This window comes from Solea solea, chromosome 7 (assembly GCF_958295425.1).
Source record: "Solea solea chromosome 7, fSolSol10.1, whole genome shotgun sequence".
NCBI classification, from domain to species: Eukaryota; Metazoa; Chordata; class Actinopteri; order Pleuronectiformes; family Soleidae; genus Solea; species Solea solea.
Genome location: NC_081140.1, coordinates 26,762,633 through 26,781,642, shown reverse-complemented (window position 1 = coordinate 26,781,642; position 19,010 = coordinate 26,762,633). Strand labels below are relative to the sequence as shown.

The following is a 19,010-nucleotide window of genomic DNA, read 5'->3' as shown; positions in this document are numbered from 1 at the left end:
TGTTCTGAACTGGGATTGCCGTCACACTTTTAAACACTAAAGGCCGCTGCTATGCATCATGAACACAAATCTATTTAAAAAAAATAAGTTTCTGTCTGTGTATATAATCTCATCTGACGCTTCATCAGGTCGTCGACCACCATCACCATCAGGACCTCGAGGTTTTTTTTCCTCCTCACTGATCAAAAATGTCGTCCGCTTTAATATCTTCCCCCATTTTGTGTCCAGGAGCCAACGACAATCAGCACTTAATCTGTAATAAATGATCTTTTTTAATCCACGACCACTACTCTGGTCAGATTGACTCGTTCTTTACTGGACCGCTGTGGGACACCGGTGAGCACCCTGATGTCTTTTGTAACAGGTTAACAGGTCTGATTAAAAACCAAAAGGGGCGAAGGTTAATATCGAATCACGAAGCTGCCGCCTCTGCAGCCGCGAGGAGCTGTAAAGATCTGCGAGAGAGAGAGAGAGACAGCAAGGACACCCAGAGGTAAAACAGCCCGTTAAACACTTGGATCAATATTAACGTGACTTCCATTTCATGCTTGCCCAGTTCCAATCACCTAACAATATAGCGCGATGGTGGGAGGAGGCTGACTGTAACAGGGCGTGTTATTACAGGCGGAGGGCAGAGAGTGAATGTGCTGGCTAAGCTGTCAACGCTGCTAATAGACAACGAGGCAGAGTTTAACCTCCCGTCACACACTGCTCTCACACTCACACACACACACACACACACACACACGCAGAGACTCACGCATGCTGCACAAAAGTTAAAGATTAGGTTTCTCCAAATGGGGTTTTTAAAACTCTGATTTTTACATTTGCACACAAAGTTTTTGGAGGATCTACGGAGGAGTATTAGTGCCACATGTCTTCCATCTTTCTTTAATTTTTTTTTACATGTGGCCCGAAAAAAAAGCCAGATTTCTGACTTTAATCTCAGAATTCTGACTTTAATCTCAGAGTTCTGACTTTAAACTAAGAGTTCTGACTTTTATCTCAGAATTCTGAATTGAATCTCAAAATTATGAGTTTAATCTCAGAGTTCTGACTTTAATCTCAGAATTCTGACTTGAATCTCAAAATTATGAGTTTAATCTCAGAGTTCTGAATTTAATCTGAGAATTCTGAGTTTCTGACTTCAGTCTCGGAATTCTGACCTTAAATTTTAGAATTCTGTCTCTAATCTCAGAGTTCTGACTTTAATCTCAGAATTCTGACCGTAATGTGAGAAGTCTGACTTTTTTTCTCAGAATTATGACTTTAATCTCAGAATTACATTACATGTCATTTAGCAGACACTTTTATCCAAAGCGATTTACAATGGAATTGAGTACAATTAGCCAGGGGTGGAGTCGAACTTGCGACCATTGCGACCAAGATGTCTTTCGCACAAAGGGTACCGGTCTCACCCACTGAGCCACTCCACCCCACTCCACTCCAATTATGCTGCTGTTGTATTATTTTTTTTAATGTGGCCCTAATACTCTTCCGTAATGAGCTGTGTTCAGTTTCACATGGGAATATGAACATTTGGAGGAAAGCACTAACCTTTAGTTAGTCGCTAAATACACCGGACTCTTCTGTTAAATATTTGCTTAATGTTGGAGATTAACGTAAAGTTTTACATGATAAGTATATTCCATTTCTGCCAACAGACTGTTAAAAACAAGTATTTCTTAATGCGTGTGAGAAAACATTGAGGATTTTGCGAGACTTGTCCACACTGTCAAACACGATAATCCACCCCCCCCCCCCCCCAAGTGAGCACAAAGAGTGACTTTTACTGCCCTCGTCAAAGTGGAGGCTGAGTCTACACTGTCATATCCTGCTGTCAAAACCAGAACGTGGACGACGAGTTTACGCGATAAGTCGCATATTTTAAAGGTTTAATAATGACTCTCACGGGCCAAACTCAAACAGCACTCTTTGTTTTCTCGAAAAGTCCTCTGTCAAGTCGCAAGAAACAAAGTGTGGATGTTATGACTGATGGAAATCCAACCTCTGAGGTTATCTGCAAAACACGGGCAAACTTTTTTGAAAAAAAAAAACCAACAAAAAACCCAAAAAACATGCTAATTAAAAGTGAATATTCATGAGGAAAAAGATATTTCAAACAAAAACCTGCCAACTGTCAGTGCCAGCGATATCTAAAAAAGAACAAAAAGCTCCTTCTCAGTTTAAACTCATAACAAAACCTGGCCTCTGCTGTGCAACCACATCAAAGCCTGCTGGGAAAAAAAAAAAAGGAAAGAAAGAAAGAAAAACCCTGCAAGTGTAGCTGACTCCTCTGTGAGAGCAGGAGGGCCATCCGACCACAGGCGATTCCCTTTCACTTGACACATTTATACATTATTCTGCTCATTAAAACCACCGCACGCCAACGGGACTTCAACAAGTCTTCAATCAACGGCGCCGCGGCCCGAAACGTCACGGCACATGAGGAACAGCGAGAACTCCAAAACATATTCTAGTGATTTTGACGGATTAAAATAACACGATGTGTATTTGTGGCTTTTGTGTTTTTTTTATCTGTCACGCGTCGCCTCCGCCGCGGGGGGTGAACAATTAGCAAAAAAGACGGGAATTAAGACGGATGAAATTGTCTTCCTTTGCTAAAACTTTCTCAATTTTCAACAAAGAGTGAATTTTTGAGTGAATTCTTGCTTATTTTAACCATAAAAGGTCCAGAAAATGTCCTGTGACTAAGTGCTTTTAGCCCGTTTTTCAACGATAAAATTAAGAAAAACAAAAAAAGAACCTGTAGATGTGCATGAACACCAGATTTTGTGTCTTAGATTTGAAATTTGAACAGTATAAATCATTTAATATAACATTTTTTGACTTTTTGTCTGGAAACAGGCCAAAAATTAAAACTTTTTACAGACGTGACGTTGCCTAACCTTCACTGATTGGCTGAGAGAAGTCACATGATTTTTCTCACTCTACATTTCTGTAGTTATTGTTTTTTGGGACCAAATTTGTACAATGAACGGCAAATCGTATTTAACTACAATACAATCAGTATTAGTCATTATTTGAATAGTACAATATTATTGTAAAGGTGTCGAAACCAGGGCTTTTTAACCCTGATAGCAATTGATAATCATATTTTTTATTACACATTTACTGGTTTTTAAATCAAAGTTGTACATTTCTAAAACAGCCTTATGTTGAACTCTTTATTCCCCCCCCCCCCGACAGACAATCAACGCATCACCAAAAGCCTGCAAAATTAGCTCATCTAATCTGCGACTAATGGAACCGCCGCGAAATGAGAAACAGACGGTGCAATTACTGCGTGAGTGTGTGTGTGTGTGTGTGTGTATGTGGACCACCTGCAGCTCAGGCAGCAGCTGGCATGTGTTTGTCCACAGACCTGCCACCGTCCTCGCACGGGGCAGCCATGACGGCAGCTGAGAGCAGTCACATGACACTCAGGACACACAGGGTCAGTGAACACTGTGACCATTACACACACACATGCCACTGTACGTCCATTATTGACCATAATGCACTGTTTTTTCCACTTGGTTGAAAATGTGCCCACTCCCCCCTTTATTTCAAACCCTGATGTTTATTCAGTTTAAAAGCAGGAGTGAATTAAATAAAAAGTTTAACAGCACTGAGCTGTTTTCCTCTAAAGGTCAATGTTGCATAACATGAAGCAAAATTGGTGTTGACGCTAAAATGTCGCTACGGCCACGAATCAAGAAATAAAAACAACATGGAAATGTCAAATATGTTACCTGTAAAAAAACACACATACGGAACCAATCAAGCAACATGCTAAACCAGTTGTTCCCAGAAACTGCAGTTGCCTAAATCCTTTTTTGCCAACCATTTTTTTTTTTTTTTTTTAATTGCTGCAATTCCTCTCTGAGGCACACGGGGGAGCTTCAGCAAACAGACACCTTTTTCGGGAAAATGTCTGGTTTGAATCAAGATAATATGTTTGACTTAGGCGTCTGTTAAGTGGCTCAAGCTGAAAATGACGTCAACATTTTGCCACATTTAGCTTCAAACGAGGTTTTAAAAAAAAGTATTTTCCACATTGACACCAATATTAGTAAACTATGGAAGAGCATGAGGGCCACTTCTAAAAAAAATAAAGTCAGAATTCTGAGAAAAAAGTCAGAATTCTTACATTAAAGTTAGAATTTTGAGAAAAAAAATCTAATTTTCTAAATCTAATTCCACATGTTTTTTTTTTTTACATGTGGCCCTAACACTCTTCTGCAGTTAACTTACATATATACATGTATACATACAATAAATAAATAAATATACAATTAAAATTTAAATCTTCTGGAAGAAACTAATAAAGCTAATATGCAAAATTCACATGGTAGGTTAACCAGAGGTACCTAAATAAAAGCTTGAGATGGCTTGAGATGATGATTTTTTAGATTTAAATTTAAAATTTTGTTCGGGAAATACTGCGGTAAATAAATTCTCTTTTAACAGCAATGTTAACGTTCTTTCTTTCAGATGGGATATGCCCCACCCCCCAAGAAAACAAATAAAAAATAAAAAACTCACCATATTCCTGCAGTGATTTGCACGCGGCGTCTAAGTGGGTGGAGCCAAACGGGTTCCTGACAAATCTCCGCCTCCTCCGCAGGTCGTCCTCCCAGTAATCGAGACGCCAGAAGTCGTGATGCTGACTGATGGAGACAAGAATGGGGCGGAATTAGACAAAGGGCGCACGCAGGCTCGAACAGTATCCCTCTGGGGGTGGGGCTACAAGTTGGCGGGTCTTTAAGAAGGGGGCGGGTCTTCAAGTTATTGAAAAGTTGTAAGTAGCATAGTAACACTCTCCTCACGTGAAATGTTGTTTTGTCTAGAGCTGAAACAATGACTCGATTAATCGATTATTAATCGAAATTACTAATCGTCAGCTATTTTGCTCATTGATTCAATTGATTCAATTTTCAACTGAAAATAATATCATTACACTATAAAAAAAAGTCTTGTGAATTTTTTAAAAGGTCAACTTTTTCCACATTTACACACGTTTGTTAACTGCGGAAGAGTATTAGGGCCACATCTAAAAAACAGATAAATCAGAATTCTGACTTTAATCTCAAAATTCTGAGAAAAAAGTCATTTCAGTGGAAATCGCAAAACATGAAATTTGATTGCGATTTTGTGCATATGATACCCACACAAAAATATGAACTCGCTATTATCTGAAAATAGAAGTAGAACATCTGTAACTCCAGATTTGTCCTTTAAATATAACAAATGCGTAGCCTCTCCCACTGTTGTTTTCATCAAACGAACGACTTCTCGTGTGCTTCTGTGTGAATCCCCCCCCCCCCCCCCGCCCTTCATACAGCCCCACCCACTTACAGCCACGCCCCCTGTCTTTTACTCTGCAGACAGATCCCTCTCATACTGTGATAGTCTGAAAATCAGGCCACAGATATTAGAGTAATTATGAGGCCGAGGGTCTACAGTGATGTTATCTTAGATAAAGACTGTAGCAGCAGCAGCAGCAGCAGCAGCAGCAGCACATAAATCACCTGCACTCCCATTAACAGATACAGCATCAAATTACAAGTATAAATGGCACAGCTTGCCTTCCTTTTTTTTACAATGTTTTATAAGAAGACTTGTAAATCAAAGGTAGAAACCTCAACGCAGACAGGGTGGGGTTTAATGATCGGGGTCTTGGGGCTGGTTTAGGCATGAGCATATATAAAACAAACCCCTCCTCCTTCCCTCCTCCTCACTGCCTGCATATGTGGACCCATGATTAAAATAATGTGCTGAAATATTCATTGAAATGATTCGCAGGGCCCCGCAGCAACCCGACAGAAAATTGCATTTTTATTCATTATTAATAACAGTGAATTAGGGTTGAGAGAAAATGGGAGGGGGGAACGAAGAAAAGAAACAGTTCCAGCATGTGGTAACCATCTTTGTAAATGATTATTTCAACATTAGTGAGGACCTGGGATAATTTTATAGCTTGAAGCAAATGCAAACCATTAAGCACTGGGACTAGCGTTAGGTTACAAAGTGCTGCTCGTTCCAACTGAGCACTGACTGGATCTTTTTCAAAGGCTTTGTGTTCCATTTTAAGAGAAAACTTTGATTTTGTTTACACTGTAACAGGGAAGAGTGAAGAGAGGATGAATAAGAATGATAATCAGTGCAACTGAGGGTTGTTTAGGTTTTTTTAACTAATTAAATGTGTTACTATCAGTGTGTTTTATGCATATTTTTTACACCTGTCGGAGGTTGACATTTTCGCGTATTGGGGGAAAAAAAGAAGACATTTGAAAGACAGATTCAAATGAATGAATGATTTAATTAATGAATAAAAGAAGATATGTACAAATCATGTGAATGAAAAGCCCCTCCTACTTCTGCATTTCATCGTGAAATCTTGCGATAGTATATCACTTTTGAGACACCAAGTATCGCTTTTTTAGCGTATCATTTTTAAATGATGTTACAAATTAACTTTTTGTGGATTAGCATTAAAAAAAATCTCTAAAAATCTAGTGAGCAGTGAAATTGTACTGAGTATATCGCAATATATGATTTCCCAAATACTCAGAAACCCAATGGGCGATTGCACATCACAGCACACAGGAGCTGTTGATCCACTGCTGCCTCCATCAGTATGTTCAAATGTGTTATTTCTTTAAATTCGGTGTTTGAAATCCTTCGTTAGGATTTACCTCAGTGACACAAAAATGACCGAACAAGGCCGCAGTAGACCAGCAGCTCCTGTGTCCCAGCGAGCTAAAATGATTTGTTTTCTCTATGGAATTTGGTGCCGGGGACGTTGAGCGCTTTATAAACTTACTATTGGGCGGAGAAGGCGTCTGATGGTGAAATTAAGTGAAGAGCACATTCCTTAACGTATAACAGACTTAAGCAGACAGAGATTTATTAAGTGAGCCTTTTGTTATGTGGCTCAAATCTGTTCATCCATCTGTCCCTGGCAGCAGCAGCCGTCTTATCATTGGGAGCTGGAGTGTCCATCTTTAAAAACTACAGGCTGCTTGGAGAAGTCAGTATTGATAATCTAATAACTCATACAGCCACACGTTTTCAACAAATGTTGAGAAATATGGCATCAATTTGCTCATGGTGTTGAGCTACGATCCAACGTGTGCGCAGCTGAGTGCATAACACAACCCTTCATCCTCACATCCAAACTGTTGGGTCTGATACCTGGGCCATGTGCGTACGCAGCCAGGTTTTTATAAAAACAAATATTTCCCTTCTCCATTTAAATAATAACATTACACACTTTACACACTTCATTTCAAGTCTTCATCAAAGTTACATTTTACTTCCTGTTTTGGGCGTTCCACTTCCTGTTGGGAGGTCATCTTCTGATTGTTTTAGCCAAGATTATGCAACAACTATATTTATGTTCCCAAACTTTTTCCAGATTATTTAAATTAATTCCCATGGAAAGTAAATATCATGATAATATCATATTGTGACTTAAATATCTTAATATCGTTTCCAGACTTAAATATCGTAATAATATAATATTGTGACCTAAATATCGTTATATAATATCGTTACTTAAATATAGTATAGTGACTTAAATATCATGACAATAACATATCGTGACTTAAATATCGTGATAATATCATAGTGACTTGAATATCATGATAATATCATATTGTGACTTAAATATCGTGATAATATCATATAGTGACTTGAATATCATGATAATATCATATTGTGACTTAAATATCATGATATCATATTGTGAAATAAATATCGTGATAATATATCATGACTTAAATATCGTGATAATATCATATTGTGACTTAAATATCGTGTTAATATCGTATCCCGACTTAAATATTGTGATAATATCGCAACCCTTCAACTTTATCGTTTATTCCAACTAACTCTTGCTAATTCCCATCAATTAATTCCTGTTAATTCCCAAATTCCCGTGTAAAGTTTCCAATTTGGAATATTTCCAAAATTCCCAAACTAAAGTTTCCATGGAAAGTTGCAGGAAGTCAAAAATCTTCCCCCCTTTGCCACCCCAACTCTGACTCGCTGTTAAATTACAGTAAAAATCTGCTTGAAGCGTCCTCGCCAAACATTTTAGCGGCGTGAAATGAAAATCGCTGGCAGACTCGGCTGAGTTCACCCAGGCTACAAAAACGCAACAAAGCCCCTCGACAGTGTGTGTACAAAGCCCTAATCCAAGTGGATTTTTCCTCCAGTGTACGTAGGATACAGTGAGACCTTGGCAGGCAGCCGTCTAATTCGTTGTACGTATATTTTTTTTGCCCACTCTCGCTGCCACGGCAGCAGCAGCAGCAGCAGCGTTGAAGCAGTCTAAACAGATTAAAGTGTTACTGCGGATCACATCACAAAATACAGCCTCCTCGCTGCTCCGTGAACATAATATCTACAAATGTCAGAAATCAAGAGGCTCGGGAGACTTAGCCGAGCTCTGACAGCAACAAGGGCTCAGTTTCGCTAAAGTATCAATCAAAATTGAGTCTGATGTGTGTGTGTGTGTGTGTGTGTGTGTGTGCGTGTGCGTGTGAAGGATCACGAGGCGTTGTATGTAAAGCAAGCCCCGACGCCTTGAGCCTGTCCCCGTGTCAATCTCGCTCAGAGATTAACCGGAGGAAAAGAGAGATGTCAGTGGGTGGAAAGGGAGGAAAAGCCACATAAATGATATTGTAAACACAAGATTACACAGTGTGAAAAAATGTAAATTCACCGTCGGCAACTGCCACGGGCCGTAACTGCTGCAGATTATGTCGCCTAATTCCCACAGCAAATAGACAGCAGATGCCGGTGGGGGATAAATCCACCACGTTGAAGATTTTATTAGAACAGTGTTAGCTGTAATCGGTGCATTTCATTTGCTTTAAAACGTGAGCAAAAAAACAATATCTCCATTTGTTTTAATCTGCAATCAAACGCACGACAAACTCAATCCCTCAAATTACGGCGAGTGATTTTTGAGTTGAACGCTTTTTGAAGGTCTTTTTTTTCCTTTCCGTTGAGTCCCGTGTGCACATGGTTTCAGTTTGACTGTGGTGTTCTGCTGTTTAAGAACAGGACCTGTGATATTCTAGACTATATGTGGTCACTGCTGGACCCGATTTGGTGCCGCGGGGAGAGGGAACCGCCTCACCGAGGGTGGTCCAGGAGCACAGGAGGACGAAGCACGTTGTGTAGCACTGCAGCTCAGAACCGTGGAGAATCACAGAAACACTGATCCATTTTTTGTTTTGATTTTTCCATAACAAATTGCAAAAGACATAAATATGAACAAAGAGAGAACCAATAAATGAATAACTGAAGGCCAGAGGGATTATAGTTTAGAGAGATGGCCTATTGGTGCTAATCCATTATACAGTTCTAGTTCAACCCAGTTCTGTTTGGTGTCAGTCACATGGTTTTCCATTACTTTGCTAAATACACCAGACTCCTCTGTTATATATTGAGATTTTAGACATAAATGTTGGAGATTAACGCACGTTTTCAGGATTTTTAAGTCTACAGTTCTGCATTGTTTGCTTTGATTCTCGTGTCGGACGTCGCGCTCATGACTCTTCCAGTGACAACACTCTCTGACCAAGCAGTGGGATTTTAATATATAAGTAGATTTTGGAAGTATGAGTCATTTAGGAACTCTAAGTTATTTTGGAATTATAAGTAATTTTGGAACTATAAGTAGATATTGGAACTATAAGTAGATTTTGGAATTATAAGTAGAATTTGGAATTATAAGTAATTTTGGAACTATAAGTAGATTTTGGAACTATAAAAAGATTTTGATTTTATAAGTAGATTTTGGAATTATAAGTAGAATTTGGAACTATAAGTATATTTTGGAAATATAAGAAGATTTTGAAACTATAAGAAGATTGGAATTATTAGTAGTATTTTTTTAAGTATTCTTTTTTAACTGATCTACAGTTCGACATTGTTGGCTTTGATTCTTGCGTCCCAAGAACGTGATCAAATCGGTGCTGTTTCCACGCTCCAGATCAGACAAACAAACAAACCTACCCTCCTTAGTGGAAGGTGCAGTAACAAGCTAAGATGTTTAATGTATGCTCACAATCAGGTTGCCTACATTTTCAAGGCTGAAGGCCAATAAATTTTAAGTGCAGGTGATAAAACACAATCCCCCTGCTTTAGAATATTAATAGAGAGCGGCTGGCCTGTATTGTCTGCACAACAACAACAAACTGTCCAGACAATAGCGTTGTTTATTGAGCCGCCGTTTGCCGGCGACCACCTTATTTTCCACATCAAATGTGTCTGGCTTCATGACAACCGTAAAGAATGGCCGCGAGCCGGCCCTCCTCGGACAAACCGGCAAAATTTATTAGCGCCGTCACTCATCAATCACCTAAATGGACTTCAAACCGCATTTTAAAAGCTAATTTTCCAGCACTGATAACCTACGGGAAACAGGAGCGTCATTATTTATGGACACTTGCAGACTTGCTAAGTGCAGCAGGATGAATGTGTGCACGAGGACCATCGTCTATTCTCGCCTCTTTCAAATAGGTATTAAATGCAAATCCAGCAGTGGTGAAGGTTTTTTTCAGGTGCCAGATCCCCCAACCACCAACCCCCCAACGCCCACACTCAAATCTCCAGGGAATGTGTTGTGTTTGTGACAGGGAACAGGAACAACTCGAAGGGAAAATAGAAATAAAAGGAATGGAACAGAAACTTTAACGTCATTCTAGAAAAGAGGAGTTCTTCTGACAGCTGACAAAGACTCAGACTGGAGTGGAGTGATGTATTCTTGGTGCTAAACTGGAAAGAAAGCTTATTTTGTAGTACAGTACATGTGGATAATGAGAACTTATGTAACTCCCAACATATTTAACCCCAATAATCCTGACCCATTATTATTATACCACTGCCCATGGAACTGCTCACAGATCCAGGCTTTTTGGAATGAAACATTGGAAATGATGTCACACGTCTCCAGGAATAAGACTATTACTGTGTGCCAAATTGTGTATTCTTTTCCCACGTAAACAATAACCTAAGTAAACCTATGATTACATTTTAATCCTGGCGATTTATGACGACAAAAACTTACGTATAAACTTACAAAAACCCCTATATCTTTGACAAGATCTGGAGATCTTTCGTGGTATTCCTAAAGGGGACTTGAATGTTGACCATCAACGATTGAAAATGTTTGTATGTATTTAATATGTTTATTTCATTGTTTTATTTATTGGTCTTCTTTTAGGTCCTCACTCTCACCCTTCACTTCTGAATATGATGGAGAAACTATGTAGTTTGTCCACTGTGGGCTACTGTAATAACATGGTGGTCCAAATTGGTCGCCTCTGTAAAGCCAACATAAATGAATGCTCCTGATATATATATATATGAATATATACAGTAAAAGGCTCATTCTGGGGTAATGAAAAACAGTAATTTATACAATCAAGGAACTGTGCACGTATACAAAATTAAGTGCTGTTATTTATCTTTAGAAAAATTTCACCACAATAAAATAATGCACTGAAGTGCAAACACAAACATTTCTTTTAGACCTGAATAAATATAGTATATATAGTGTACTATAGTAAGTATTCAGCGACAAATTACAGCTGCTGTTGTTTCTGCACGACGCGGAAATTGAAACGCCTTTTTCATTTTAGGCGGCGTTGAATCCATCAGAGCTAAAAACAACTGCTATAAAAGTATGGAATTAAATTATAAATTCAAAATACACAAATACATCGCAAATAAAATAGTGATTTATTCATTCAAAAATATAGTCGTTTTGGTAGTTTTGTTAGTAGTTTAGTAGTCGATTAGATAGTAGTTTAGTAGTTGTTTTAGTAGTAGTTTTGGTAGTAATTTAGTAGTCGTTTTGGTAGTAGTTTAGTAGTAATTTAGAAGACGTTTTGGTAGTAGTTTTAGTAGTTTTGTTAGTTGTTTTAGTAGTAGTTTAGTAGTAATTTTGTGAGTTGATTTAGTAGTTTTTTAGTATTTTACTAGTTGTTTTAGTAGTAATTCTGTTAATAATTTAGTAGTCATTTTAGTACTAGTTTCAGGAGTTGTTTTTGGGCTAAGAAAAATGAGAAATGCTTGATAAAAATCACTAAAAGTTTATTGCTTTCATTCAAAGTTGTTGTTTCATTTTACCTGTTTAATACATTATTATTATTTGTTCTTTGTGCTGTGGTTTTTTCATTTGTGATTCTGACCATGGGCGGGGCTTAGCATGCTGCCTGCTGATTGGCTTCTGAGTTTTGGAGCGACAGCTCAATGGACCGGAAGTCGTCACAGGCTCCGCCTGGAACTCTGACAAAATAATTGTATCTAACGTTTGTCAGAATATAAACGTTGGATACTTACAATTATTTTGTCGATGTCGACGGGGAAAAACCTGGGTAACAAGTTCCCTACGAACAGCGACTCCAAGCCTGGGACTACTTTGCTAACGTTACCTTACAAATGTCCAAGTTTCCCCTTAGCTCAACAACTGACCAGACGTTACAGAGCCGGCTTATATTCCCTCAAAACTAATGCAATTGTCTGGTTATGTCATCCTCCACAAACAAGAGGAAATCACAGAAATACAATCACCGGACACAGAGGGACGCACTCAGACATGAACATGAGCTGCTCTGCAGGACAGCGAGGATCCTGTGGTGAAGAGATTTGCTTATTTTTAATTCTATTTGCTCTCAGACGTGCATTTGTGCGAGGCAGTGGAGAGGAAGGACGGCCGACACGCTGATTCAATAAAACTCCATTATACTACCCTTTAAAAGCTTCCATTGGTGACATGAGCAGGGGGGTAATTATAATAAATACCAGTAATCAGTGACAATTCTATTCACAGGCAGAGTGACTGGTTTCTATCACATAGGCACACACACACACGAGGACACTGAACACATGTCACTTTTATAGTATCGCTGAGGACAAGCAGCCTTTTTGTTTTTTTCACGGCTGGAACTGGCTCTGATTATGGGCTACAGAGGGAAAACAGGAATTTGTATGACTCTAAATTTAAAAAAAATAAAATAAAAAAACACTGAGATTAGGGATTAATGAGGGCATTGTTGACTGTTTTGTTCAGTCAAGTTAAAAGATTTAAACTCCCGTGATGGGGCGTGTGCATTGACTTTGGATGTAAACTGCGTCACGTGACAAATCCACGCCTTTGGATAGACCAGTGATCGCTCTAAGACAGCAAGTGAAGCTCAGCTTCGTCTAAAATGTCAAGTCAAGCATGTTCTGTATTGTGTTTCCATTTCAACACTAAACATGCACTAGAACATAGAATCAGAATCAGCGGTCTGTCGTGGACGACGGATCGCCTTACGTGATTTTCGTATTCCCGTAGCAGCCTCCTCATTCGAAGAAAAACACAACTTACATGGAAGCTCAGCTTCTCTTGGAGTCAATGGAGGAGTGGGAACACTGTAAATAAACACTGTTATAGTAGTAGTTTAGTAGTAGTTTTGGTAGCAGTTTAGTAGTAGAGTTGGTAGTTGTTTAATAGTTTTGGTAGTAGTTTTTGTAGTAGTTTTGTTAGTAGTTTAGTAATAGTTTTGGTAGTTGTTTAGTAGTTTTGGTAGCAGTTTTAGTAGTAGTTTTGTTAGTTGTTTAGTAATTTTGTTAGTAGTTTAGTAGTAGATTTGGTAGTTGTTTAATAGTTTTGGTAGTAGTTTTGTTAGTACTTAAGTAGTAGTTTTGTTAGTAGTTTTGGAAGTTGTTTTAGAAGTAGTTTCGTTAGTAGTAGTATTGGTAGTTGATTTAGTAGTAGTTTCGTTAGTAGTTTAGTAGTAGTTTTAGTAGATGTTTAGTAGTTTTAGTCATAGTTTCTGGGAGTCAATGAAGCAGTGGGCGGGGACAGACACTGGGCTTCTGCAGGATGATTGGAGGAAGCGTCTTAAAGGCAGAGCCAGTTTTTGATTGACAGCGTTGCAGAAAAAAACACGACAGCCGAATTTTTTCTGCCTCAGTCCTGTGTGGATTTTGTGATGAAGTCTGTAGACAAACAGCTGCTTGTTGTGTGTTATTTGCTCGGCGATATAGAACATTTTCCTTTGTACATAATACACATTTATATTATAGCATTTCAGTTTTACATAATTATCCTTTTTCCTTGTTGTCATTGCTTATTTGCAGAATTTATGCGTAAGTAACGGGCCCTGAAATGAGCTTCCCCTGTTTCAAACTGTCAGTCAATGGTGGTGTTTTAACGTGATTATTCCTTCTTTATGTCTCCTGCAATTAGTAGAAGCTCCAGTGTGTAACTTATGTCGCCCCCCAGAGGAATTCTGAGTAATTACTGAAACACATGAGAATCTGCATCTGACATTTTCACTCACGGACGTCGTCTTCAGCTTCAATTGACACCGAAGAGAAAGTAATTATGTACTGAATAGCCACCAGAGGGCGGCAAAAAGAACACCACTTGAAAGGAAGTCTAGGAGAAAAATTTGCCTTTAATTCTCTCTTGATTTATATCATCAGTAATGATTTAAGTGGAAAACAGTGTCAATTTTGTAAATGATGTTCTTGTTCAGAGGAATTTCTGGCTGACGCGACCCTCGTGAGGATACAGCGCTAGACATTGAATGAATGAATGAATATTTAATAGTGCTAAGGAATGACTGAGGGTTAAGCCACTTCCTGAGTGGCAGAGGCAAAGTTGGGGGAATCGGCATATTATTGCGAGTGATTTGTTTGTTTTGCTCGCCGTATTGTGCCCTCATGTATGTTGGGATTTGACGCTTTTCAAACACAATTAATTTGACTTTGCTCTCCTCGACTCATCGTGAGATTTTCTGTGGATTTATTTTTGGGATTGGCAGGAGGGGAGGTGAAGACACTGAGGGAGGGGGAGACGAGTGAAAACAAAATTGCTCTGTGTTGTTATTTCCCCGTCTTTCTCATGTCATTTATGAGACTGTAATGTCGCCTTGCCCGGACAACAATATAAATGATCACAAAACAAGTTATTATTATTTTCATATTCTTGTAAGAGCGACATACAGAGTAGATTTAGTGCCTTTTTGTCCTTTCATATGGTCAGTGAGTCAGTTCTCTTTTCCTTCAGAATTAGTAAGCAGCACATTTTTTGTTTCTTTATGATTTTGTTCCACCCACAACCTTTGTTTCTTTCCTCCTCCTCTCTCTCTCATCCTCAGCTGCTTTTTAATTTTTGGTTAGTAAAGAATTCACAGCTTTTAAGCCAATTAACATCAACCATAGCTTCCCTTCCCTTATTTAGAAATAAATGGACAATAAAAGTTCATATATTGAAATAGAAACAGAAGTTATTGCGCAAGTTTTGGTGCCATTTTCACTCGCAAGATTAAAGACAGAAAGTGACAAAGTGATGTTAACTTAATCTAACCAATGCTGTGATGCCATTAAAGTGATAACTAGATATGTGGATCTGTAATGACAGGGATTCCTGACACTGAAACCATCAGGCAGCAGCAGGCTGACACTAAAAAAAACAACAAAGTTTGGAAATAGAAAAGTATTTTTACGCCACATTCTTCTCCACACTGCTGCGAGATAAACACCAGCAAAAGAAGAGCAAAGAAAAGAGTGCTGACTGGCAGCCATATGGTGATCATCATCCCTTGAGTCCACTGCTTTCAAAGTAACCTATAAACTTAAGCAAAAAAAAAAATATATATACACAGTAAAAACACATCAAGTGTGATCACGCAAATGCCAAGTGTCAAGTGATTGTTCGGCCAACATCATGATCGCATTATCACAGAGGGCTGCAAATGGCACACAGGACTTTCATCTCTTTTAATTTTGCCATTTCTTATCATCATAACACTCAGCACCATGGCAGAAATAAGCTCCACTGAGCGGACCGTCCAAATGCTTCTAGTTACTGGGTATGACATACTCCTTTTGTAGATTGAGAAATAGCGCGGAGACAGGCTGACGAATGGGTATTGGACAAAGACGAAAGGGAAACAACACAGCAGCGGCGACGAGAATAACTCCGGCTCATGTGGTGTAATGAAGACAGACGCGGGGGATGAGGAGCCGCGCTGGACTGGAGGTCAAACGCCACAGAGGCGGGATCTTCCATCGTTCATCGGAAATGGGGCACGGTCCGGCGGTGCCCCGGCTCAATTTCAGTGCCCGGTGAAATTGATGATTGTGTGAATGGGCCTTTTTCCAGACATAATTAGCACAGTGTGCAAGGTTAACTTTGCCCCGAGGGAATAAGAAGCTCCGTTTGGGTCAAGAACAAGTGCCCGGTGATTGAATATCAGCTTGCGGGAACAATGAAGCGTCATGTTCCGACATAAAAAATGATAAATAAATGAGGGATTTAAAAAAATGAAATGAAATAAAACTGCGGGAATGCCAGTGTGATTGAACACATTTAAAGAGAACTATTCGTTATGAGCCGGGTGGTGAAAACAATTGATCAGTGCCACATTACATTGCTTTTAGATGTTCCACTTTCTCAAAACCAGGGGTGTCAAACGACGTGGGGGCCACTGAGCGTCTAATCTGGTCAGGACGGGCCAGTCAAAAAAACAATTGATGGATTTATAAAGCAAAATTAATCTGTAAATAAAAAAAAAAAAACATAAAATAGTGCTGGCCGCATGAAGTTGATGAGGGGGCCAGATATGCCCTGCGGACTGCAAGTTTATCTATCTATCTATCTATCTATCTATGTAATAAATTAGCTCTAGCTAACTATCTAAATACTGTAGCTAGCTTGCCCTATGTATCTAAGTAGCTAGCTAGCACTATCTATCTTGTTCTATCTATCGACACGAGAATCAAAGCGAACAATGTCGAACTGTAGATCACGTTAAAAAGACTAGAAAAATCCCTGATAACACGTGTTAATCAACATTTAGCAAAGGAAATGTCTACAATGTCAATATTGAACAGAGGAGTCTGGTGTATTTAGTGATCGTGAGCCGAATCACGACCACGTTCAGTGGTATTTTAGTTCAGTGCCTCTGGTCATGCAGGAAGTACTGAACGATTCTGTGAACAAATCTTTTTTTTAATTGACGGATTCTAATGATTCAGTTACACCCAAAACAACGGCTTTCCAAGTCACTATAGTTTGTGTGTTTGTCACGTATAAAAACCACGCCACGGCAGTTTCACGCGACCGTTGTTATGACGACCATGTCCACCAAACCGAGTTGAGCAGAGTCTTGCTAGAACTCTATAATGGAAAAAGCTCCATTAAAGTGAAATTCCATGTTACGGCAACAATAGCAACGCACCACTGCTTTGTGATTGGTCAGTTTGCCATCTTGGGGGCGGGTCTTAATATAATATTTCTTGAATTATATCGGAAATCCTGTCAGGTTGGTTTTTGTTTACACTGTCAGACTCCACCAGAGAGAGACCTTGGCTGTTCCCTCCTGGTTCAGCAGGGTCATCAGACCTTGAACCCTCTGACACTGTTAAGACCATCTAAAGGTGCAAAGCCCACCCCCGCTGTTTTTGTGCTACAGTGGGACCTGTATTAGAATTGATAACCCTTTCAGGCGAGACCAAAATACTCGGGGCACATCGCGAGTTAAAGGTTCATTCCATCACAAAGTTATTATCCACGGCAGATAGTTACCATTCATCACGTGTGAGAGGTGAAACTCACTGTTAGTCAAGGGAAACGGCTGTTTCACCGCTCGGCCACAGATCAATACGCGCCGCCATTTTCCCCTCTTGTCTTCCCCGCTACAAAAAAGTAATTATACAGGAGAAATGTTGACAATCGATAGACTAGTCAGGTAAGGTTAAGGTCTGCTCCGTATGTGTGTGTGCGTGTGTGTGATGAAGGTGGAGGGGGTGGGGGTTTGGGGTGCAGGCTCCTCCATCAGCTGTCACTGATGCTGCAGATGTGAACATGGACGTCAGCCTGAGAACAAAGGGAGGTTTGTCTCCTTCAGCTCCTTTTACATTTCTGTTAGGCTGCTGGTGTCGAAACAATTAGTACCTGGAGGACAGATGGTGAATGAATAAAATGAATGAATGAACAAGTGAATGCTAAAGAATGACGTTAAGACTGTGTGTGTGTGTGTGTGGCTTTAATAAACAGCCACACAAGATGTAAACGGTGCAGCAAACACCGACTCTGTACAGTTTCACTCTTAAAGACACAGAACCATGATGAATTAAATGAATTTAATTGATTAAATTTCAGTGTTTTAAACAAATACATATGTCATCACATATGTATTTGTTGTGTCAGTATTACCAAATCATTAAACATTAAACTATAAAAACCTTCCGTAAATAAAACATACCAGAAAATGTGAGTGATGTACTAATATCTAGTCCATATTAAAGTCTCTAAAAACACTGGACTTGTATTTTTAAATTATCCTGAATATTTCCAACAATGATTATCTGTCTTTCTATCCATCTATCTATCTATCTATCTATCTATCTATCTATCTAGTATTTAATGTAAGCTTTCAAAATAATCTACTTATAAAAGCAGTTGATATATAAACCAATCCTGTCAAAATAAGTGATAAATTATGATTTTTATTTTAATCCACACTGGTTTCTCATTCTTTGTTTGGACACTCATGTGCATAACACATTCCCTAGGCACTTTATCCGTTACCTTAACCATCACAACTAAATGCCTAATCCTAACCTAAAGTTATCTTTAACCCTAAAACAAGTTACCAGGTACTAAAAAGCCTGTTTAAGCTGTGTGGACCAGCCAAAATAGTCCAAATGTCCTCACGAAGATAGGTTTGCTTGACAATCGGTCCACACACACACACATTATGTATGTTTACATATGTGCAAACACGTGGCTATGCTACTCATTTCCATGTGAAGTCTTTCCTTGTGTTCGCGGTCAACACTAAAAATATGTTTCATATCTCACTTTATGAGAATATTTCACAGCACATCGGTTACGTATTATCTGTTAAAAAAAAAGAGTGTTGCTGAATAACTTTGCTCTTTCCAGCCTTTAACAGAATATTTGTGCGTTTCTATTTTAAATAATA

General features: G+C 39.0%; 1 protein-coding gene across 2 annotated transcripts in view; it reads right to left on the bottom strand.

Moving 5' to 3' along the window:
* Positions 1–19,010, bottom strand: part of nbeab (neurobeachin b) — a 306,319-nt gene that overhangs the window by 128,401 nt on the left and 158,908 nt on the right. For both annotated transcript variants that reach the window (XM_058633432.1, XM_058633433.1), the window contains exon 37: positions 4,549–4,673. In XM_058633432.1, coding sequence (XP_058489415.1) covers positions 4,549–4,673 — 125 coding nt within the window. The remainder of the gene's footprint in view (positions 1–4,548; positions 4,674–19,010) is intronic.